The sequence below is a fragment of the Micrasema longulum genome, unplaced genomic scaffold, assembly GCF_059751315.1.
Source record: "Micrasema longulum isolate JH-2025_06_02 unplaced genomic scaffold, ASM5975131v1 h1tg002065l, whole genome shotgun sequence".
Lineage (NCBI taxonomy): Eukaryota > Metazoa > Arthropoda > Insecta > Trichoptera > Brachycentridae > Micrasema > Micrasema longulum.
Genome location: NW_028279232.1, coordinates 43204 through 69200, shown reverse-complemented (window position 1 = coordinate 69200; position 25997 = coordinate 43204). Strand labels below are relative to the sequence as shown.

At 32.7% G+C, this 25997-nt stretch overlaps 1 protein-coding gene across 2 annotated transcripts; it reads left to right on the top strand.

The window, feature by feature from the left end:
* Positions 1 to 1113: 1113 nt before the first annotated feature.
* On the top strand, positions 1114 to 25997 carry Vrp1 (Verprolin 1). Of its 2 annotated transcripts, none has more exons than XM_088239093.1 (8): positions 1114 to 1241; positions 1984 to 2457; positions 10331 to 10560; positions 21785 to 22215; positions 23677 to 23840; positions 24252 to 24406; positions 25153 to 25333; positions 25859 to 25997. In XM_088239093.1, the coding sequence occupies exons 2-8, from the start codon at positions 2112 to 2114 to the stop codon at positions 25942 to 25944; spliced, it is 1593 nt and encodes a 530-aa protein (XP_088095219.1). In that variant the 5' UTR covers positions 1114 to 1241; positions 1984 to 2111; the 3' UTR covers positions 25945 to 25997. The 2 variants fall into 2 exon arrangements, with proteins under 2 accessions (XP_088095219.1, XP_088095218.1); XM_088239092.1 differs by having other exon boundaries at positions 1138 to 1177.

Below are 25997 nucleotides of genomic sequence, written 5' to 3'. Positions count from 1 at the left end.
TATCATATTTAACTCTCATTTTTATTTTTTTAACAAAATTAAAAAAATGAGTCAAGATAATTTATTATTATTACCATAGTGTATTTACATCTAAATTCTTTTTTAAAACAATATTTTAAAATTTCTTTTAAATACCTCAATATGAATTGTTTGGATAATACTTTTTGATTTTTTCAATGAAAATTTTAATGACTAGTAAGGTGATCTCTTCTACGCTACATGTGCCGGTTTATAGATTACCTTAAACTGAATTATTTTTTCATCATCATCATTCCTTTTCCGCACCTAATGCACAGGGCACTGCATTGGTACACCAATCGCAGCGTATCTTGATCATTTTTTACTACATATAAGGCATAGAATTCTTAATTCTATGATATAAGGTAAGGTGATCACTCCTACGTTACAGACACCAGTTCAGGGACTGTGGAATATTGCAATGTAGACGCACCCTTAAAACAAAAAGATGGTCAGTCTTACGCTTCAGGTGTTAGCATGTAACAGTTGACGATAGCTGACCGTTGCCTGTTTTTTTTTATTGATTCAATGGCGTCGCATATGAAATTTGATGCTTTTGCCCTTAGAGTTTATATACTCTAAGCTTTTGCCGATGTTATTACATTATTTTATTAACAAACTGGTTCGCAGTACGCAACCAGGCCCAACCGTCGGTCGGATAGGATATTAATTTTTAATGACAGTAAAATAATAATAGAAAGTCGTATATTTACAGAAAAAGGTAAATATCGATGTCGTGGTACATGAAATGAACACCATAGAATTATAATATATTATAATTCTATGATTAACACATTTGTTGCACATCGCCTTTTATTTTATTGCTTACTAACTTACTGCATGGCACTGTAGGCCAATGCCTAGCGCTTGTCAGCATTCTCAGCATTAATAAATACTAATATTATTTTCGTCTCACTAAATACCCAGTTTGAATACGTTATTATATATTTTGGAAATAATCTAATTATAACAATTATTATTCTTCGCGTAGGTAGATTTCTTAATTTAAAAAATTCAAAAATAAAGTACCGCGCGGGAGACATCTGCGCCTCCCACTGTCAGCTGCGCGTTGGTCGTCTGCGCAATGTCATCACTCGTCAAATTCGGCCATGTTTAGTGCGAGATTGCGAGGTGGAGTTGTAGAAAGTTGTGAAAACTCGTTCGTATATATTTTGACGTGTTACTCTAGTTTGTGTTATGTTTCCTTTATTATGTAATTATACGTATGTTTCTTAGTTTATATATGTGCTTAATTTCCATTGTATATTTTTCACGTGTACATGTAAGCAAACGATGGGACATTGACAAACACTCGCATAAGCCTACACATATTTACAAATGGATAGTGTTCTCAAATATTGAGCAAACATTCCTAATTTCATAGCCTTTTCATTGATCCTGGTGCTATAATACAATGATTTTACACTGGTTCGCTTCTTTCGTTTTTCGTGACACCTGCTAAATTGACGATCGTTACAATAATTATTGACAAGTGCACCATACCTCCGTTTGACTTGCCATGTTTGGCAACAAACCGATCGTCAATAATAATTATTACGAAGAAAACAAATGGTGCGCGTGTTAATGGATTATCCGCGTTGTGGCCTTATAAATGATCATCAAAATGAGTCACATTAAAACGCTGGATGACATTTCCATATTCTCGCTCTCTGGTGATTAATATCTGATTGTGATTCACACGGGTTGGTCAATCTCCTACTAATTACTATTCATCTGACATTCTGTCGCATTCTTATTCAATTGTACGAGTTGCGGCTCTATACACAGTACAGTATACACCCACCGGCCGATTCTTTTACCTTTCAATAGTCATCGGCGGTATTATCTTCTACATAAATAGTACAAGTACTGATAAGCTCAACACTCCTTCGTGTAATATTTCCGCACATTGTTATTAATTCATCGTATCTGCGTACGTTAATGTTTTAATCTTTAATTTTTAAGTATGGTGTCAAATAACATAGAAATGACACGAAATGAGAAAAAGGAACGATAAACACTCGAATAAAGAATGAGGAAAAAACTGACATTTCGAAAAGTGTAAGTGCTGAAGTGAGGTTAGGTAACCAAAGATGCCCGCCCCCCCTCCGCCGCCCCCCCCGGGGCCGCCGCCGCCCCCGGGCCCCCCGCCGCCCGCCGCCCCCGCGCAATTGTTCCGCTCTGCCAAGAAGGACTCGGGAGAAGGGAGAAACGAGCTGCTGCAGTCCATCCGACAAGGAGCCAAGCTGAAGAAAGCCGTAACGGTGGACAAGAGTGGCCCCATTATACCGGGAAAGGTCAACCCTGTGGCTCCGGCTAGTGCTGGCAATGGTGTGGGGCCTCGTGGGCCCGGGCCCTCCGTGAACGGGGGACCGCTCTCTCTCGGAGGGCTGTTTGCTGGAGGGATGCCCAAACTTAGGGCAACTGGAAAAGGATTTGGTAAGAATATATTCTTATCTTGAAATTTAAATACTTACATCTTTTTGTTTAAGTAGGTAGGTATTTGTTTATATAATCAATATTATTCATATAGTTTTTATTGCTTTCATTTGTAATAAGAAAGAAACTTAGGTAGAGAACTTTACCAGGGTTATTGCCAGAATCAATTTAAGAAGCTGGAAAATATATTAAGATATTTACATAGTTTTCTTATCTGTTTAAATGCCAGACAAATTCAACAGATTTTGGAATAAGAGAGTAGCTATGCGATCTACAGTTTATATATGAATGAAAATAAACTTTATGTCGATTATTTATTTATTTATTAACGGACATTGTCCATGTATACAATTTATAGGATTTAAATATTACAATAAAAGAATAGTTTAAAACATTAAAAAAAAAAAAAGAAAAGAAGCATTGACAAACATAAGGGACATCAAGACAAGATGTGGACTATTTATTTAGTGCTCGTTTAAATTGTTGTAAACTTAAACCAAAAAAGTTCAGATCTTGTCTTGAGTTAACAATACGACAAAGACGGGTCATTGGAGAATTAAGGCCATAGTTTGTTCTATGCTGATCGATGAACAGTACTTCATTGTTTCTCAACCTACGAGTCGGAATATTGAATTTTACTTGTATCAATAATAATGGAACATCGATTATACCGTTTAGTATGCCGAACATATATATGGAATCAATATTAGTTCTACGTTTTTATAGACTAGAAATATTTAACATTGACTCTATATCGGCATAAGAATAATTATCTCTCTCTAATCCAAGCATCCATGCTACTTTTCGAAGCAAGCGATGTTGGACTGATTCAATGTGATTTATGCGATTGACATAGAATGGAGACCAGACCACGGAAGCATATTCAAAAAGAGGGCGAACAGTTGAGCAATAAAGAGTTTTGATTGTATGGACATTAGTAAAATCAGAGGATATTCTGTTAATGAAGCCAAGTAATTTCAGTGTTTTATTTACTGTATTATCTATATGCTCGTTGTATGTTAATTTAGTCCAAAACAACTCCTAAATCTCTGATGGACTTAACTACATCATTTTTGGAGTTTTCTGTTAAGTACTCGAAGAAAATCGGTTGTTTTGTTCTATGAAATGACATTATTTTGCATTTTTTAATATTCAGTTCTAATTTATAGACTTTACACCATTGGTTAAAAGAGTTAATGTCTGATTGAAGAAGAAAACAGTCTTGTAAAGTTTGAATTATTTTGAGAATTTTGTTGTCGTCCGGGAAGAGCCGAAAGCGAGAGTTAGAGAATGATTTAGCAACATCATTAATAAACTAATTTAAAAGCAGGGGTGCCAAATGAGCACCCTGAGGTACACCCGATGTAACATCAACACTGGTTGATAAATAGTTATTTATCCTAACATTTCCTACCAGTAAGATACGATTTAATAAATGAGAGTAATGGATCTCTTATTCCCAAGGCATGTAATTCGGCGTGATTATGATATTTACACGCAAATGTTAATGTTACTCTGTACCATTGCGTGAGATATCTCGGTTGTGGCACCTAAAGGGTTAACTGATGATATTTTAATCACTATGTTGATAAACAAACAAACCCCGTTTCCCGTAGGGGTAGGCAGAGAGGACAGAACGCCATATCACTTTGACTTTCATACATCTTCAAATGCGCGCACGCCGATTATTTTAACTTTTGACATGTCTATCTTCAGGTATTTGTTGGATTTGGTCATGTCATGACTTTTTTGGTCTTCTTCGTTTTTTGCGTCCGTCAACGTTTGCATCGTAAATGGTTTTAGCCTTCCTTGTTCTTGTCCATATTGCTGGTCTCGGCTTTGTATAGTGCTCGGATCTTGTGCACCGCACACAGTTTTACCACACAATCGCCTGAGAGATCGCATTTTGACAGCATTCAACCTACATTCATCCCCGTTTTTCCAATTCCATACATAATGGCACCGGGGGTGGTATTCCGAACACAAAAGCGCGCATAGAAAACGCATCTTTAATGCGTGTTTACGTATCAAATACACGCCAACAGACCGATCTCTTCGCGCTCAATTCCGTTCCGAATATCAGCCCAGGAATGGATAAAAGTGTTATGAGACAAAAACAAAAAGCAGAGGCATCTGGGGTTAAAGTTTTGAACACCAATACAATTATTGATAAAATAACACCTTGATTCACGCTCAAAATTGGTTTTCCGCTACTTTTTGACAGTGTTGTTGGGTTTATTTGAAAGAGCTATACATAAAATCTTTATTAATTTTAAAAAGTACATTAAAAAAAATTGCGGCATAACCCACTCATTTTTAAAAAAAGTTTTTAGTTTATAAATAAAGTGAATAATTTATTTGAGAATTTCATAATACACAAATACATGTTATAATTTTATGTTTAACGTTTCTACCTTTCCACTCATGTTTGTTCAAGACCCATCAATTCTTTTTATTTTATCTGAAAATATGAACATAATGTATACTTGAACTTGAAATTTAAAATAATATGAAGTTGTTTTTTATTACCTAGGTACTACTACTATAGAACTTACTATATTTTGCTTCCTGGATTATTATCAAATCAAACCATAAACCATAAAAGTCCGTATCTCGATTGATTCCTTAAATATAAGTAGCTACCTCCTTTTTATCAACATCCTTTAAGTAAGTCATGATAAAGTGTAGGATTTCCTTTTTTTAATTTGTTTTTCACAGAAATTAATAATTGTGATATAAACCAGGACTGTATTTCACCCCCTAGGGAGTTATTCAGATTAAAGCATTACGACAGATGGAGAACATTTTAGAGTAGGAAATGTGGGCATTTACAGAGCTTATGACCCGTTATTGGCTGGTTTAAGTCATTTATTTATAATGCATATAGCCTAAGCCAATTACAATAGTTATATGAAGAAACGTATGTACAAGAAACTGAACTAAAAGAACATAAAACTATGTAGCAAAGACAAACGAGGGACAACGGTATTTAAAAACACGATCAACATATAAGACTTTGAGCTAACTCTTGCCGATCCATCTTCATACCACACTGTGTTCTGTGTTTACAATGGCGAAGAGATCTATAAAAACTGGAAGATCCATCCCGAAGAAATGAAATTACTTGGTTAATAAGCATTGTTTAATGTCTTTAAACATAACTGCAATGTTTTCAACAATCCAAATCAAACAAATATGAATTATTGAAATAAGAATCAACAAATAAGCGTCTGTTTTGACAAACTTGCAAAAAACATCAATACTTGTTCGGTTGAATTATCAGTATTAATTTTAACTTTACTATGGTCACTTGTGAATGTGTAAGCTGAGAAAGTTTTGATAAAACAGTTTTTAAATTTGAACTCTTAATCAATCTGTGTGACATGAGTTCCGCAAAATATGAGAAAAATTTGAACCAAATGAAAATCGAAGAATTATTATCATTTATAAAAAATAATTGTAACCGGTTACGCGATTCTGACACATACGAAATAGTTAAATCACTTTACAATGAGAAGATTATTGAGTTGGCTTATATCACTATGTGTCAAAGTCCAGAAATTAGCAAATATCCCAAGAAATATAGGAAAAGAAAGAAGTACTTCCAAAAAATTATCCAATACACTAAAGAATATAATAGAAATATTTCTCTGCGGTTTGCTGCTGGTTTAATAATAGATTCACCTACCTTTAAAACCTCCTGCAAAAATATATCAGTATTTCAGAAAGTGAAAGAGTTCAAATTTTGGGCGAGTAATAATGCAAGAGTGCAGTACTCCAAAATGAGAAATAAACTCACTATCTTCAGAGAAAAAATGAACATGAAGCGATTCAACAACTCCAGAGTATTACTGTCCACGAGCTACCCATCTAGCACCAGATATAGTATGGGGAATGCGGACTTTTTCCCTGGTTGTTTTCAGTACAATCGTGATTTTTACGGCGTCGGTTTCAACAGTAGCGTGTCTAGTTTTTCTTCTTCGCCTTGTTCTGTTCGAACACATTATTATTGTCAAGTTTACTCGGAAACTCAAATAGTTCACCCGGAAGTTCATCAAATATATCCAGACGTCCACCATAGCAGTAGTAAGCTGTTTAATACATATTCAACATATTTTTATAAATATTTTCATGTTTTGGGTAAACAAACGCAGGAAGTACATTTATACTATCAACAACACATTGTCATATTTATTTTAGTTATGCAAATTCCTGTTTTGAATATGTATCTGTAATATTTTTTTGTACTATTTACTACTTCTACCATTACACCAATCCTTTGCAAGAATATATATGGAACACCACAACATGTGTATCCTATCTTAGCTTACATTTCTAGCTTCTTCCACTTACATACATCATCCCTTTGATTATATATATATTGAATTTTGACTTGACCGTTATAAATCTGATTTATCAGATCTGGTGTCCTCAATATTCCAAATATATTTCAAGACATGAAAGAATTAAAAAAAAAAAATTTGCATCACCTAAACTATCGTCAATATTTACATTTCAATAACTATGAAGAAGCTACAGTACATCATAAAATCGATACCTAACAATCTAGAAGAATCATCAATGATACCGTTTTCCTTTACAAAATATGCAATAATAACTTAGATTGCCCTCAACTGCTTGAGAAAATTAAAATTCGTATCCCTCAACGTACAACTCGGCTGCAACAATTATTTCACGTTGATTTCATGATATTTCAAGCACGAATAATAATAGTAATGCATCTTTGCCCAGCATTGTAAATAATTATAACACGTTTTTTGCTGAAATAGATATGTATTTTCTCACTTTTAACAAAACTTTTAAAGAAAATGCTAGAACCGTAATTAAAAATAATAATTATAATTTAATCTAACTGTACCTACCTAATATTTTTTTCTTTTGTGCACTTTATTGTTTTTATTTTCTCTTGTTCCGTATGGATCCGCCGACGAAAGGATTTTTAATTCCGAGTAAACAAAAACTTTTTTTTTATTTTTTATTATTTCCTTTTTATTGTAATATTTTATTTATTTTTTATGTGTGGAATGATGCGGAGTGGCTATTTCAATGTACGCTTTTTTTTCTTCTTTTTTGACATTGTATTTAGTAATGTATAGAAAACTATAATTGGCCCATAATTTTGGTTTATTTGGAAATATTTATCATACTGAACAGAATCGACATATTCATAAGGCCCGCCATCTAAACTAATTCCCGACTGCTGGATTGGGGTGTTCTACATCATGACTAATTAAAGTTCCGAGTGACCGTTATTATCATAATAGATCATCTAATAATATTACATACGAGTATGATGTCTCTGCTTCGGTGATGAGTCATTTAATAAACACCCGATAGGAATAACAAGTGTTATACCTATTGTAAATAATTATATGGTCGACATGAACAACATCGCAAATAACGTTTTTCATTATTATTTATATAGGCGTATTTTCGTGAAAATCATCTCAGGGCCACTATTAGATTATTTTGCAGGAGTTATCTCATGGATTCAATTGACATTAGTATTATTTTTTCACCAATGACACCATTTGTATTGGAATAGTATGTTTCCTTCACTATTTAGGATTTGATGTTATGTTGTGTAACTTCCATATAAAATGTAAAGCATTTCATCGATGCCAGATCTGTGGATGTGTTGAATGGTCTACTTCAAGGAATAGTTACGGCACCATATGTTAATACATTAAAAAACTAATTGGACATATACAGGAAGTAAAATAAGCATAACAAGGGCCCGTAATACAATAGAATGTTAACATTTATCTACGAAGTAAAATTAAGCTTTCTGTATGAAAAATAGTATATTTGTAAAAAAAAATTGTTCAAACATGTTTGATTACTGATTACCAACGAAGATACTTTGAATTTTCATACAAATATACCCATTTTTGTACATAAATATCGATTTGACTTTATAGACAGTTGAAGATAGCTCTGTTAACTTCTGATTGTATTGCCCCCTAGAAAGATAAGGTAGGGGCATATCAGATAACAGCTGCTTGCCCTTAATTTAATATTTAAGTCCTGCATTGAGTTGGGAGGAATAATATAGTATAACGAGAACATCATTAAAAATAACACATAGCTAATTAATATAGAATGAACAAAGACAAACATTTGATTTACATGAAACAACCAACTCAAAAAAATTCAAAATCATCAATGAGTTCCCAACTCAGATCCTCCCCTCAAGGAAAATACAAACAGATTTTGGGTATTATATAATTTATGTTCTGGGAAAACCTCTTACAAACATTTTGCTGAGACCTCTCCTTATTCTCTTTATCCTCTTATTCCTTGTACTGGGTGCGGCGGGAACCGACTGAGTGGTTTCGAAGGGTCACTGCTCGCACTGGGGTTGAGTAGTTGGTAGGCAAATAGTCTCATTGTATTTCTACTATCATCACGTTTTTAGCAATTACCGTGATTTGGATTAGAGTGCATTGAGAATTTGTCGTGCATGCGTTTTACAAAAATAACCGTTTGGTGATCGCCACGCAAAGGGCTTTTTTTCGACAAGAGGAGATGGACATTTAGCACCCAGAACAGTTAAATTCCCGATAATGACCATCAAGTAAGAGTAGCATTTGAGCAGTATAATTGTCAAAATGTTCAGCTTGAAATCGCCCGGTTGCTTTGGGAATCGTTCTTTGAGGAGAATGGGGATGTTCAATGGATTTTTAACTTTTTTTTATTTGTTAATAGACTATCAAACTAAGTATAATATATCATCAGCACTGATTTTTTTAAAGTTTTGTAATTTTGAAATTACTCCGCCCGTGACATCACAAGTTCTTGTAGGTGGGTTCTGCTGATTGGTGAGTTGGCTTCCTGAAAACCATAAATCTATCACAACACTCATTGTTTGATTCGGAAGAACTTGTGACGTGGTTCTAAGGAATTCATTTGAATATATTTTAAATTTCCTATAGCACTGAACTTCCTTATTCTTCATGAAGATTTGTAGTTTCATCCCTAAAAACTACTGCTTGTTCAAGAATTGAGTGTTTATTGACTACGCCTGCTAAAATCACTGTCAGTAAATCCCTCCGAGAGCAACTTTTTTCTGTAGCGATGAGTCCCATTTTTATCTCTCTGGAGCTGCAACGAGGAAGTTCGGTGGTTTTTAAAAAAAAATCTTTGTTAATAGACTATTAAACTATGCCAAAAAAAATTTTTTCAATTTTTATTTATCGTATTATTTAGCACTATGATTTTTTAAAGTTTTGTATTTCTGAAATAACTCCGCGTGTTGTCAGAGGTTCTCTTCCGCTTATTGTCGATCAGTTATGCCCATTGGTCTATTGACAGCGAGCAAACCGGAAATCTTCCGTAACTCTCTTATCTTTGGTTGATTCATATGAACTAGTGACGTCGTTCAAAGTAGTTGTTTTTTTATATTTTTAAATCATGCATTTTACGGAAACTTTACTGTACAATTTAATGCTCCAATTTTTGCCGCGCGTAAGAAAACATTTATTGTACCCAATTTCCCGTTAGGGCTGAAGTTCCTCATTAGTGTAAATAATTGACAAAAATTTTGATATTGGGCTGAATACCCATGGTAACTCCACCAAAGGCCACTCTATTGAAATCGCGGCAATATCCATCAAAGTGTGCTAAAAACTTCAGAAATCGCCTTCATCAATGTATCTTGTTGATAAAATGTTCAAAAAATGATGAAAAAAATGTGGTTACCTACACATTTGAATACAATAAACCTTTTTTCTCTAAGTTGTACTGTTCTTTATTTATACCCCCTCAAAACTGTTCAGTCGACTCTGCCCCGCCCTGTATTAATAATATTTTTTCCATGAGATTAAATCAGTATTTATTTTTATGATTACAGGTGGTGCTCAAGTTGGGGCCCCCTTGTCCTCGGCCACGCTGCCCAGGAGAGTCACCCCGTCCCCTGAGAAGGTGGTGGAGAAGGACCCCGGACAGCTGTCCGTGAGCCAGCTGAGCCTTGCCTTGGGGCAGAGCCTCGGGCAGCCGCGCAGAACCCCGCAGGCCGCACCCCCGCCTAACAGGGCTCCACCCCCGCAGCCCCCCGCACCCCCCAAGTCCGGCCTCTCACAGGTGAGTTATATCCATCATCATTATCATTTTCAAACATAAGGAGAGTAGTGAATCTACCGGAATCTGGTTTTACACGGTAGATATGCAACACCATTTAAAAAAATATACTTAAAAAATAATAATGCTAGATAGATTTCCTTCTATAAAAATAAATTGAACATAATAAAAAAAACAATTTCATTACTGTTTATTGTATCTTAATTTTTTTCCACAAAATATTTTATTTAATAAATACCTGCCTCACTAGGTAACCTTGTATAGAGGTAGGAATTACTCTTTTTCCGTTGAGCCAGTGAGGTATTCAACACACCATATTACAAATGAAATCTTCAACTAACTGCTCAGATAGGTCCACAATACATATTTTTATTTTCATTTTTTTATTTCTTGGGCTTCTGTGACGAGCCGTTGAAGACTTTTGATCCTATGAACAGGTGACTTCGCTATATGTTCACAGTTTGGAATTTAGGCACTTAAATAAATCCTTTACCTGAAGACCTCGTTTTCGTTTGCGTATATATATATGCTTCGTTGTATCTTAAAGATCCGAAACATAGTGACTTTTAGAAAGGTTTAAAATTTATTCACTAACAGATTGATGTACCCGTTTACGCACATTTAGTAAAATATTGTTTTCTTCCTTCTGCATACCTCTCCATTGGCATTGATACACTAACCGCAGCGTATCTCAATATGTTTTGTTCCGTGGAGGTAAGATGATCAATCTTACACTTCAGGTGCCAGTCCAGGGACTATGAAATGTTTCAGTGTAAAACCTTTTTTTTAAATAAATATTTCATGTCAACCATGTTGGGAATTGAACCCAAAACCTCTTGAATGGTAGGCAAACGTGTTGACCATTTGACCACGAGGCGGACAAAAGGTATTACTGTTACGCATTGTTAAATTCATGTTCGAAAAAAATATATATTTCACCCATAATTTCAAAACGCCTAAATCTGGAATCCAGTCTATAACACGGTGTGTAAAGTGGGTAACTTTAAGCAGCCAATACCAACTCATAAGTGTTGTAAATCTTAGACTTTCCATTCTCCTAATAATCGGGTGGTGATTGGTACTCAAATTGCATCATGTTTTGATACATGAAGCGAATATGTTCAGTCTTAGTTCTTCTTCCTGAACACAGCCCATATCAAGCCATGGCCTCCGTTAACTTTCGCCTCCAACTCCTTCTGTCATCGGCTGCAACCCTTCGGTTAGAGACTTCCAGTATTTGGGAGCATCCTTTTTTATTTCATCTTCCCATCGCGGCCTTGGTCTACCGACCTTTCTTCTGCATCCTGGGCGCCCGTCTAAGACTCTTAGTTTAGTTCAGTCTTAGGTAATTTACACCATTTGATAAAAAAAATGTTGTTACTTATTGTTCTTTTGTTTAATTTAGACCCTATCTAACTTGAACGCACTATTTAGGTGAAGCAGGATATTATGAAATTAGTATTACTTGTTTTCATCTGTGTAAACAGAAGTACCACGTTGTATTATTGAATCTGAATCATCTGGCCTTATATATATTTTCAACACCTGAAAATATTACATGAACTACAAATGTAAATTACCTTATGTACAACTGTTAATGTACACTTTTAAAAAAAATCTATGTCTATGATGTCACATGAGTCTACATAGAATACTATGTCTATGATGTCACATGAGTCTACATAGAATACAAGACTTGACATATATTTTTTATTTTTAAAATAATGAAGTCGTATTTTGCTGTCAGCTTAAATTTATGATTATTTTTATAAATTATGGTATATAGATTATTAAACATTATATAATTTTGTGGGTTGAATTTTTGTTTTTACTTACCTGTATTTCATAATATCTCTTCTTTTGCTTAATGTAACACAACATTACTGTACCATTTGCAGGGGGATTTAAAAAACTGCAGTGTCACAAGTTTTCAAAAAAAAAAAAATCCAATTCATTTTTCTATTAGCATTCCTAATATTTTTGTGCAAAGTATCAACTTACCGGTTTTCAGTTCCATTTTTGTACATTTTCTTAGATTTTATATTCAGTGATCATTAATAGTGTATTTATTATATTTGCCCATCTGTAGAAATGTTCAAATAAGCTTAATTAATTCATATAAAAACCTGTTTCGGGTACCTGTACGTTTTCGCTTTTTAAATGCATAACTAGTTTCAAATAAACCTGACAGATTATATATATTAACATTCACTGACATAGTTATATTAACATATAGCTAATTCTAATTACTTAGGGCATTTATATTTGTAACCCCTTATTTAAATAATTGATCCATGAACTACATTGTAAAGTGAGTATTCACTGTAGTAAAGTTCAACTCATTTGAACTAGAGATTGATTATCACAATGTCGAAAATCACCCTCTGTGTTGTATCTGTGGAAGCCATGTTGGTGCCAATTTAGCATTGTTCGTGCCTAATCATGCAATATATACTACACATTAGTATAAGACCTAGTTGTTTAGTTTAATCTGGGCTGTGACCTTTCTGTACATTATTAACACTTCCTTCCATGCATAGTTTCTTTTTTTTTAAAATATATTGTTTATTTTATATCTCTTCCTGTTAAAAGTATTTTTAGATTCTTAAATGTGCTTTTTCATAAGAAAACTTTTTTTTTAGTAAAAATATATAAAACTTAATTAAAAAATAAAATAGCAAAGTTTTATACTTTGTTTTAAATATTAGGAACTTCGTAAGTACTTAGAATTATTTATTTATATCACAAAATAGAAAATGAAATACCATTAAATACTGTGTGATCCTTATACTTGTGAATTATTTTAAACCTTTTTGACGCTTCAGATCTATAAATTAATGTAATTTTAATTTTCAGTAATGTTGACAATATTTTTTTGTTTTATTTATTTATTTGGTTTAAACAATGAAAAAGAATATAAAATCTACAGAAATATTTTAATGAAAAAAAGACACTTAATATTCATTAATTACATATAAACACTAATAAAATACATATTTAAATATAATTAACAATATAAATTATTAAAATTAAATTATTGTAAAAAATATTGTATGCCCATCCATCGGCGGTTGTCAACACAAAGTGTAAAGTGAGTGTATTGCAAAGCAATTCAAATAATTTTGTTAGATATACAATAACTATGTTGCTGTTTAAAGAGATGCAAACCTCAATTTTTGTTTATCTGTATTACTCATATCTTTTTTAACATAATGTATCCAAATTTGTTGCAACAGAGAGGGAAAACATTTTTGAGAGGGGATACCTGTCATTGGCTAATGCCTAGACTTCCATATTTAATTCAGGTGTACTATTATCTTGTTTCAGTAATATCAACAACTTTATGTTGCACTTGAATCTATATTTCTTCTGCGCAATAATACGTATTATAAGAACATTCTTGGTATAATTAATTATTGATTATTCAATACCTCCCATGACACAAAACACAATTACTAGAGTTACTAAACATTCCACCCTGATGCTGCAAAAGCAATAGAAAATTAACACAAATTTCGATCAAAGAGCATTGGTCTACTTCTCCATTAAAGTGTACAACCTACTTATTAAATTAGTAAATACTATCACTATAAAATCGCTATTAAGAAATGGATAATGGAGGTAGTATGCGCAGTGAGCACGGATTGATGAGTGGATCCGGCCAAATAGGTAAAAAGATGTTTTTATTTGTGATATTTGTGTTTTTATTATGTTTTATCTGTATTTGAGATTATAATTTAATTATGTTTATTAAGGCATGTTTCAAAATTATATAATGTGTCTCCCTCGGCACAGGACACCCAGTTAGTTCCATTATCTTTAATGTAAAAAATATAGTACATAAATTGGAAATAAATAAATAAATTGTTAAAAGTCAATGATCCTAAAACGAGTGTGTTTTTTAGATCATCCCACATAAAAATGGCAACTGGCTTTCATAATGAATGTATGCAATATCATTTACTATAGTATGTACATACACACATACCTACGCAGTATTCCTTGTAGAACAATAATCATTACACATTCTAATTGATATACCACATGTTAAGATGATAGGCCGCAGGAGACAGATTTGAGGAATAGGTATTTAAAAATTGTTAGCCTGTCATTCTCTCACAGATGCTACAGAACAACCAAGTACTACTGATGTGTATGTGGTACCGTATGCGGATGGCAAACAGGAGTCGGAATAGAGAGGGAGCTGAATCCTCGCGTACTCATTCCTAAATAATAATTATTGTTTCTTCAGAAAAGTTTTCTGTGTACCGCAGCAAATAGAATTGTTGATTCTGTACCAAATACAACTTAAGGTATCAATTTATTTTCAGTTCAATAAGCAGAAAGAAAAGAACCTTCTAATGCAATATGACAATGTTTTATTTTAAAGAAGCGATGATTTGAAGTTAAAGTTTGATTCGAACGTGCTTTAATACTTTATAAACGGTAGTGTATGCGAGTAGTTAGTCCAAAATTTACTAAAATGACAAAAAAGGTCAAAGAGATAAAAAAAAAACTATGTACAAGTGACGGTGTCATAGGTCTTATACATATTCTGGCAAAAGAATTTAAGTCAATAGACATTTGCAGTTCAAATCCTTTAGCTAAAATGTATATAAGACCTACGCAATTGAATTAAAATATATTTGAAATAGTGAAACCGAATTTTCCAGAATTGTGGTTAATTTAACCCAAACAGTGTCAATATATAGGATGTTCATTAAACCCTGTCACATCCGAAACCACGATGATCAGTATGAGCAAGAAGATATATTGGCACATTAAAATAGTTTTTTAGAACGAATATAGTTTTAAAAAATAAAATATCAAAAAGAGCAAATGGTTGCTTACTTCTGCAGTGGAGAAACGAGGAGGGGAAGGGGGAATCTGATACGAGTAGTATCCCCTCACTTCTCCCCTGCAGAAGTAAGCAACCATTCGTTTTTTAAATATTATATTTTTTAAATTTTCTTTGTTCTGAATATATTTTTTAATATGCTAATATGTCTTCTTGCCCATACTGATCATTGTGGTTTCGGATGTGAAAGGGTTTAGAAAACATCCTGTATAAGTTATGGAATTACTAGCTGTTAAAATAAGTATTTTGTACAACTATCTGAATAAACGCCATATTATTTTTATCATATTATGTAAATGTTATCAACTATCAAATAACTAAATTTAGTAAATGGGGTCTAGAATTTCAACCGTCCATGTGCTCAGTAGCTGCAAGATTTGTTATTATCTAAATTCTAATTGTATAAATTTGCTTTTTATTTCGTTTTTAAAATATCACTTAAACTCTAAACTTCATTGTCAAATAAAAAATTTAAAATTAAAAATGTAAATAGGGGCTAGATTTCTTATTGTCCATGCGCTCCGTAGCTGCAAGACGTTCTGTTATCTAGCTCATATATATCATAATTGGAGACGAGGAACTAGAATCCCAACCGTCCATGCGCTCTGTAGCTGCAAGACGTGTTGGGATATTTATTTATTGTACAGCGCCCTTGAGGTGATTTTCACAAAAATGGCGCTATATAAATTATCCAAACATTATTATTATTATTAAACACAATAAATGTTTATTTAGATTTGAAGCAATGAATTTGACTTATTGGTAACGTAATAAAATTTCCATTTTGTTGTCTGATACGAATTATCATATTTTAATAATTTATAAAATAAAACATACTTAATTTCTGGCTATTACAAATTAAGAAAAATCTACAGAGGAAATACTGCAGCAAAAAATTAAATTGTATTTTCGAATGCTGAACTCTTTAAGTTTAGCTTAAATTCAGATCTAAATTTGTTACAACTGAGAGGGAAAACATTTTTGAGAAGGGAATATGGAAGTCTAGGCATTTACAAGGCTTGTGACCTGTCATTGGCTGGTTTAAGTGGCCATTTTACACACTGTTTTGCTTTTTTCAAAAATAGTAATCATATTTGTATACCGGACATCTGAGGACAGCCGTTAAAACTAGGCACTTTTATGGGTTTTTGGATGATCCCAGCTCCTTTAAGAAATAATTTATCAAAAAAAATGTAATGATGTGCCAACAATGGATATCTATATTGTAAAAAAATCATCACTCTAGTGCCATAATCTAGGGAGGAAATACAGAATATGGTTGTATGATGGAAATTCAGCCCACGCATGCTCTTAATAAGTAGAACAATGAAGATTGCTGGTAAACATATAGACTGTGTTCGGTACAAAGGCTTCAAGCCACAACTGTGGAAAAAGCGGTTTCATTATTTTAACCAACTATGTAGGTCTTATACAAATTCTAGCAAAACACCTATTGACTCGACCCTTTTCCAGAATGTGTTTAAGATCCACATAATTGGTTTAAAGCACTTCGGCCAAAATTGTTGTCTGAAGCCTTTGTCCTAAACACTGTCAATGTAGATGCTTAAAATGGTACATGCAGAGTTACAACTAATTCATTTTCTAGATATTTTCTGGACGAATTGACGATTAAGTTCTATTATCTAAATACTATTGTGTATACTGAACTTGTAAATTACAAAAACACTATGTTAAGAATTACTGCTGCATTAAACATATGTACTTTTTTTATAAACATTACATTTATTTATTTTAATATTGTACTTTTTTTTTAAAATGAAATCTTTGCATTCTTATTATTTACCCACACATTTCATTTTGAGGGCCATTTTCAACGAGATGTAAATAATTCACTATTGGAAAATGAGAATCAAGTTGAGGTAGAGTGAGATTTGAACCACGGACCTTTGATCCATGAGTCCGAGACCTAGCCACAGGACCACAACCCGATTCATCTTTGATCTTTGTATTATTTTTGTACCAAATTTTTAACATAGGAATCTAAATAATTGTGGTATTTTAATAATTATTATAATGTTGCTATTTTTTGCTGCTTAACTATATGTCCAATTCCGTATTTATAATTCTTATCAATATTCACACAACACATAGATAATAATATTTTTTATCATTGATATTGGAGGTCTCTGCCATTATCCCTTTTCACATGGATGAAGCCTAAATGAATTACTTAATAAAGATAAATTTATTTTGATTAGATTAAACAAATCATGTTGTGATACAATTTACATTTCATTTGATTTTTTTTGTCTTAAATAAGATAACTGTAAATATTTTTTGTTTAGATAATTCGGTCAAATTTTTTCCCCAATATTTGGCTGCTTTTAAACCTCTCCCCATCTTGAATATTTGGCATTTAAAAAAAAAAAAAAACTGGTTTGATTGGCTTACACTTGCCCATTTTGTTTTCTGATACGAATTATCAAAGTTTAATAATTTATAAAATAAAACAAATTTAATTTTTGGTTATTACAACTTAAGAAAAATCTACAGAGAAAATTCTGCAGTAAAAAATAAAATTGTATTTCAAATACTAACTCTTTAAGTTTAGCTTAAATTGAGGACCGTTCTCACAAAGTGAAATTTCTACAAAAAAAAAAACAAATTCGTTTGTTTATTGATTGGTGAAATAAAACTTTAACAAAACGATATATATGCGAAGTTGTAGCGGTTCAAATATCAAGAATTTTTACAAAACAAAATAACTACACTACATAGAGTTTTCACAAAGCGAAATATCTACATATTTTTTTGGGGTGTTAAGTTTTTTAAAATCGAAAAAAAATCACAAACAAAACATGATTTCGACCAAGAAAAAAGAAGTATAATAATAATAATAAAATAATATTATTTGAAATATATTTTGTTATCACTTTATTTGTGCTATTATGTATGTAAAAAATATATAGGAGGTAAATACCTAAATGTGATATTTACATATTTACTTACGTACTTAGATATGTCAGTAGTCATATAATTTAAAAAATCAGTTTAAAATTATTTCATGCAACAGTAAACTTATTTAATTCCCAACATAAATCAATTTTCCATACATTCCTGTCACAAAAATATGTAGATATTTCTTTTTTGTGAAAATTTGTGAATTTAGAACATTTTTACTAATAATTTTACTGATTCTACATTGTTGATTTTTAGTACATGTGTAAGGATTTTATATATCTATAAAATGTCATTTTATTTAAAATCGTAATAGTTTTATTTTTAACATGGAAAAACTTTCTCCTGAAAAATTTACATTTTGTAGATATTGTTAAAACGGTCCTCAATTCTGATCTGAATTTGTTGCAACAGAGAGAGAAAAAAAAATTGAGAAGAGAATATGGAAGTCTAGGCATTTACAGGGCTTGTGACCTGTCATTGACTAGTTTAAATGGCCATTTAAAATGCTTGTATTTTTTTTCAAAAACAAAAAATTAAAATTTGGCCGCGGCCACTTTTATATTAAATGTATTATCTTCAAATTAAAATGATAAATTTTTGTTCAATACTTAGTCTTTATTGAGATCCCAGATACCTAAGTTTAGTCTAAATTTGAAATGGCGTAATCTGCCGGTCTAAAAGTAATTATATTTTACTTACATAAAACTTGTAAGCATATTTTTTAACAGAAATACCTTTAAAACATATTGTTGTTTATTATTGTTATCAAAAACATTTTTCACTTTGTGGTATGACATTTTACACTTATTTGTTTATAAATTTGTATAAACCACTTAATTTTTTTAATTACACTTTGACCGGTTTCGAGGTTACTACCTCATCGTAAGGAATTTAACTTCCTGACGTTAAATTCTTTAAGTTAAATTCCTGACGATGAGGTAGTAACCTCGAAACCGGTCGAAGTGTAATTAAAAAAATTAAGTGGTTTATACAAATTTATAAACAAATAAGCATATTGTTGTTATCTAATTTATGTGCTTTTGTTTTTTATTATTGCCCGATTAAAAAAAAACCTTCATTTTAAAATGGCAAAATCGTATAATTTCCTAATTTTGCGTTCGTTTTTCCCGACTACAGCCTTAAAGCTTGCCTACTTTTATTTTATCTTCTGTGTAATATTAAATTTTATGAGTCATTCCTTTTTTTAAGCAGAATGATGTGGATTTTACTCACAAAATAACCATGAAATAAAAATAATAAACCGCACTCATTGACAAATCATTTGTATTCCTTTCTTGTGTAATTCTGGTGACCTCAATTTCCTATGCGGTACTTTTCCCTTGTCTTGTGCAATGTTTATGTATATTATCAATATTTTGTTTTGCCCGACGACATTGGAGTTGCCTTAGTAAGGTTATCCTGATACCCCTTATTTGGGATATCCTTTAGATTAGTACTCCCATGGAAAAAAATGATGCGCCAGCTAACAGTAGATAAGTCTAATAGTAACATTGTCCAAAGAATTTTTACCAATATAAAACAAAAGATAATACTTATACTGATGATTACGTTAAAATAAAGGGAAAAAAACTGGTTTATGATGTCATACAATGACTCATGTTTTCAAGTGGTGTACAATAAAACTATTTAATAAGACATGACTGTTAATATTTATCCTAATAATTTTATTCAGATAATGACTATTGAACATATTTTTTTAAAAATATACTTATATAATATTTATTATATTCATGTTTATAAATTGAATACCTTCACCCTCACTGCTTTCAAGTCACGGTTATATTGTTTTTTTTCTTCATACATTTTTAATCTAAGTGTATTATTTAACTTATATTTTTCGCATCAATGCATACTTTTGTAGTCGTATCAAAACTCACATTCACCTTTTCCAACACAGTAATGATGTTAGCAATTTTTTGAATACATAAGTAAATCATGGTCTTCCATTCTTTATATCACCTTCACGCTGTTCAATAATTTGATTGCATTATACGGACAGATATTTAATATTCATACCTGCACACCATTCCAAATAATATTTTTTCCTCGTTTGGAATTATGGTGTTGAATATAAAACAACACTCGCTTTTAAATTCAAGGTTAAGTGTATCTCATCACCAAATATGTTTGATTTTTTATTTCAACCCTTTATGGCTTGTGACACACTCAACACTTGTGACTTACTGTGTTTTATTTCCCAATAATGTATTACTAGCTTAATAATTTCTAACAAAAGAGTAAGAAAATATAATAATTCAATTTAGGATATTATGCCCAATGTCGTACATTTTAATCATTTTCAAAACATCAACATGGCTGTTTGTTCGTGAGGTTTAGTACAATATGTGGACGGGAACGAATAATAAATAAAATGACTTAGATATTTACTTAGTTGAGCTATTTCATACATAATTATTTATGACCAGAATGCTTTCTCCTGGCCGGCGTTATGTATGAATCAGAGCAAAAACTTCGTTGCATTTCGCGTAAACATTGCCAAATTCTGCTGGGAAGTCATAACACGAATTCGTTTTTGATCCACTGTTAGGAAATGGGGCACCCATCACGCGCAGAGCCTATTTATACCCAAAATGTCATGTATGATATTGAACACACTTCCATACGGCATCTTTGTGGTCTCAGCTAGCTCCCTTAATTTCACTTTGGGGTCGTTCTACATAATATCATGGATTTTTTTCCTCGTTTTCTGGTGTACTAATGTCTTTTGGGCGTCCAAATCGTTCAGCGTCATCGGTGCTTGTACGGCCACAAAGAAAGTCAGAAAACCACATTTGAATCATCTTTGTTGACGGTGCAGAGTCCGTATAAAACTTATCAAGCTTGGCTTTGGTCACGGTTATCGTTTTCTTATGTAAATAATAATGTTTATTCCGAACACAAAACTCAGATGTTGCTATTACTGCCGTAACTTGTAAATGCATAAGCAAAAATGGCTGAAATTTTAACAGTCATCTAATGAAGGATGAAGCTTTTTATCATTGATTTACATTAGTGCATACTAACGCCATCTCTTAGGATTATTCCAAACTTTTTGATTCTCCAAAGGTTTTTAAACAGGTTTTTACAGTATAAAAGATTATATTGTAAGTAATTATAACAATATTATTGATAAAAAATTTAAAGAAAGAAAAACTGAAAAAAGGAGATAGTGGTAGAGGATGAATGAAGGAAACTCGCGGTGTATAATTGCATTTGATTTGATGATGGGAAATTTTGATAAAGAACAAAAAAAAAGGCAAAACATCTATTCTCCGTTATTCTGAATCAAGTTTTTCTTTTCTTTTTTGTATTTACTATATATGGAGTGTTATAAATAAATCTAGACTTTTAAAATTCTTGTTAAATGTTTCACAAATACTAGTTGTTTGCAATAATTATATAATTTTCTCATTTGACTTGTTCCAGAGCTCTTCAGATTCAGTTCTGCCTTCAACTGTGTTGGTACAGCGAATACAGAACTTATCCACATCCGACCAGCAAGTTTCTCGCACTACGGGTCTTCCCAGTCCTACCATGGGAACACTGCAGAAGAACAGGAGCTCACTACACGGATCCAACATCGGCGGAAGTTTATCTTCCCTCGGCCAGTCTCAATCCCTGCCGAGTCCCTTAGTGCTGCATGACTTGGGAGATAGTGGCCACTTACCAAACAAGGTGGTGAATCACGGCAAACCAAATCTGGCCCCCAAACCACCTGGTATTGTCGCATCACCCAACGGACAACAAGCCACCACAAATAACAATAACAGTAATGAAGGAAAACCATCACCACCTATGAAGAAGTTGATTATGAATGGAAAGCCAGCATCTAGAGCCCAAAGTATGCGAGTGCCAAGGTAATACCACAATTTATTTGTTATATTTTATAACATATTGTTAGAATTTCAATCTATGTTAAATCGGGACTTACGTTTTTTGTGATTGTTTTACATGCTATTTTAAAAAAAAGAATATGTGCAAATATTTATTATTTATTTATTTAACACTTTATATACATAAACAATTTATATACATATAAGGGCGGGTATATTGCCTTAAGGCAATTTCTTCCTACTTTCCCAAACCGTTCAGTTTGAGAAAATTACAAGTACATGGACATATTCTAGGTAATTTACAGAATATAATTTTATACAAAATTTGAAACAAAAATTAACTAAAAAATCTACACTCTACTATGTATATAACATTTCAATCTTGATTTAAATGTAAATAAAGATCTAACGTCTCTAACATTAGTGGGTAGATTATTCCACTATTGAGCAGCTACTACTGTGAAAGAGGAGGCAAAAAAATTAGACCAGTGAATGGGTATCAAAGGGGTTCTCTCGTTACTAGAACGAAGAGATAGTCCATGCTGTGATAGAGGTTGGAAGAGCTCTCTAAGATAAACAGGCGAAGTGGGATTATTTAAAATATTGTGAAGAAGTGCCAATATAAGTTCCTGAGGATATTTTTAAAAATTTTCTTGTCATTTAAAGAACTATGCAAAAACTTCTCCCCTTTGACAAAATGCAGTTGATAATATTTATTATGAAAATGGCTTTAGATTTGCACTGCTTGATATGGTCATCGAGTGTCTTTGCGCAAAAAAATTTTTTATAAGGTTTTTGGTATTTTATAGTTCAGTTTATTGATTTTATATATTACTTTATACTTCAATCTTTTTACTGATTGAGCCCATTGCGGATGAAGTGAACTAGCTGACATTTGAAATGTGAAGTAAACTCATTGCTTATATTACATTTCTGTAATTACTATAATCTAGAAACCTTTTTTCCTGGTTCTTTATTTACAAAACATCCATGTTGATTAAAATTATCAAAACAGTTCAATAAAATAAGATTAGGCATAAAACATTGAATACAAAAGTTTGACCATTTTGTCAGTTGGTTCACTTCACCTGCAATAGGCTCAGTTATTGTTTGACTTTTCTCACTTAACCCGAGCATCTACATCACCAATTGTGGCCTCAACCCCAAGAGAAATTTCATCTTTAGCAGAATGGTTTCAAACTGGAATAATTTAACATACATAAGTTCATTCCACTACAGTCTACCAATTTTAGAACCGCTTAAATATTTCACTAAATAAACAAAAAAATACTAACTAGATATTGGCACACCAGAAAAGACTGCTGCCTACGTTTAAAAATTATATCTATATATTTTTTTTTTTTTCAAAAATGTTCTAAGACAAAATAAATACATTACAAAAACAGTGTTTCAGAATTTGTCGAGATCTAAACTATTGTATTTTTATATGATTATTTAATATTTTATATCAAACAATTTGTTTAGATCTCCCCTGGGAGCCCTTCCGTGTCCCCCTGGGGTGTCCGGAGGCCCAAACAATGACTTCAACACCCTCGGGAACCGGCCCTCTGCCTTCCACATGTCGCAGGACTGCATCGACAGGAAGGTTCCAGTAGTGGGAAAGAACTTTGCTCCACAACCTCCTTTAGGTAAGACCGCATTATTAATCATTTAACCAATGGCGTATAATTAAATAGACACGTTACTAGCGTGAAGAAAATGCTACTTCTTTTCGTGGATAATTGCCTTCTGTGTTGTCCAACGCAATGTTTTTTAAACTGCTTTGGCAAATTCGGTCCTTCAAATTAGCCGCCTGTTCGATTACGAGGTTCTTATTTCGAAAATGTTATTTTTAAACGATTGAAGAGTTTTGCACAATTGTTGTCATTATTTTTGTTCGGTATGCCCGAGAAATAGTTCGTTATAAAAATGAATAAATGTACCAAGGAAACCAAAAACAAAAATTTTAACGAATGTTCCCTCATTGCAATCGAAATCTCGGTATTTCCGTGAGCGTTAAAACGGAGTTCAACTTTGTTTATATTTTTTTCTCTTTTCAGGTCTCCGTGGGTCAGTGAGGGTTCCTCTCCGTGCTCCCACCCACTGCCCCCCTCCGCCACCCGCACGCCCCTCCCACCTGCCGCCGCCCCCGCCTCCTCCACACCGCCACCCTGCACCACCCCTGGCCGTCACACCGCAACACGTAAGATCTAATGTAAGTTCACTTTTTATGCATATTCTTTATTTTCAAAATTATCTCTAGTACAAAAGGAATTTATTCAACCAGAAGTACCTTTTAAGTTTATATAATCATTTCAAATAATTTTTCCATTTTAAAATGCCGTTCCTTTAAAATAATTTTTAGTCAGGCTGTGGTTCCGTGGCTAGTGTGTCGGACTCACAGCTCAAAGGTCCCTGGTTCAAATCCCATTCTACCCCAACTTGATTCCCATTTTCTAATAGTGAGTTATTTGCAACTCGTTGAAAATGGCCCGCAAAATGAAATATTTGTGTAAGAACACAAATATTTCTTTAAAAAATACAAAAAAGGTGTTTCTGATCTGATTTTATCATTATTTTGTGTAAAAAAAAGCAAACATTTCAAACTAGCAGCTGTTGGTCCCTATAATGAATCAATTGCAGTAAAACATTTGTGTAAAAAAAACAGGTTATGCGGTATTGCGGTATCATATCACTCATTTCGAACTCTTTTTTTAGAATTATACTTATTAAAAAGTTTTTAGCAAAATTTAATGCCATCGAATGATTTATATGAATATGAACTTAAAGTAGTATTTTTTCAATTTTGATTCTACACAACTTATCAGTCAACTACGCACTTCTCCAGTAGGTATACGGCCTAACCTTTGATTACAATAAGACATTTATTCTCATTCTTACATAATATCAAACGTTGTTATATACTTGTTCTAATATTTGCACTTTGCTTGTATATTTCAGTCATCACAGAACAATGGCCCACCTCAACCACCAGTACGAGGTTCCTCCATGCGGCCCTCAGAGCTGGACGCTCGATTCTCTGACAAATTCCACCTTCCAGCGCAATTCCCTTTCCCTGATGCTTTTCTGAGGATAGAGAAAACCTACAGCAGTGTCAACACAGCTGCCAATGCAGCTAATGGTATGTGTTGTGTATACTCATTTCTGCAATCCAAATACAAGCATTATGAGTAATAGAAAATGTCAAGTACATTTACGACGCTTAGAACCTATGGAGCTTAAGCGACATTTGACATAAATTTAATCCGAGTATGTTGTTAGATAAGAAAATCCTAAGTTTAATGGCACCAATATTTAAAGCTGGAAACTACTTACCAAAAAAAATATGTATATTAAAGAAAAATAAATATGAGAGAGAAACATAACTGACAAATTTGTATGTGCTGTTAGTTTACACAATTTATTTCCTTTTCATTTATGTTCAAAATCGTAATATTAACTGTAATCTTAGTCATTTTATATAAAAAACCAAAGTCATAAATGTTTGGAAGCCATTTTGCCAAGAACTGTTTATGTCGCTTAAGTTCCTCCGACTCCCAGGGCATTTTTTTTCAAAAATTCAAATTCAAAAGCTACAAATATTTTCAAAAGTTATGAATCTCTTTCCAGTATTTCATTTCTATTCTAATAGTATTTTTCTTTTTAGTAAACAAGCAACAAGCTCCATTACCGCCGACAACACACCTCCAATTGAGCTCGAAGCTTTGGTCGAATAATTCATCAACCTGCTAACACCAGCTGTCGGTCGAGCAATCCCTTGCCTCGACCAGCCCCCGTTCTAGGGA

Bases quoted from the DNA above. Each gene is read 5' to 3' on its own strand.
- Vrp1 (XM_088239093.1), top strand. From the start codon at position 2,112: ATGCCCGCCCCCCCTCCGCCGCCCCCCCCGGGGCCGCCGCCGCCCCCG. The intron at 10,561-21,784 runs GTGAGTTATATC...GACTTGTTCCAG, and splicing joins CCAAGTCCGGCCTCTCACAG to AGCTCTTCAGATTCAGTTCT. The intron at 24,407-25,152 runs GTAAGTTCACTT...TGTATATTTCAG, and splicing joins CGCAACACGTAAGATCTAAT to TCATCACAGAACAATGGCCC.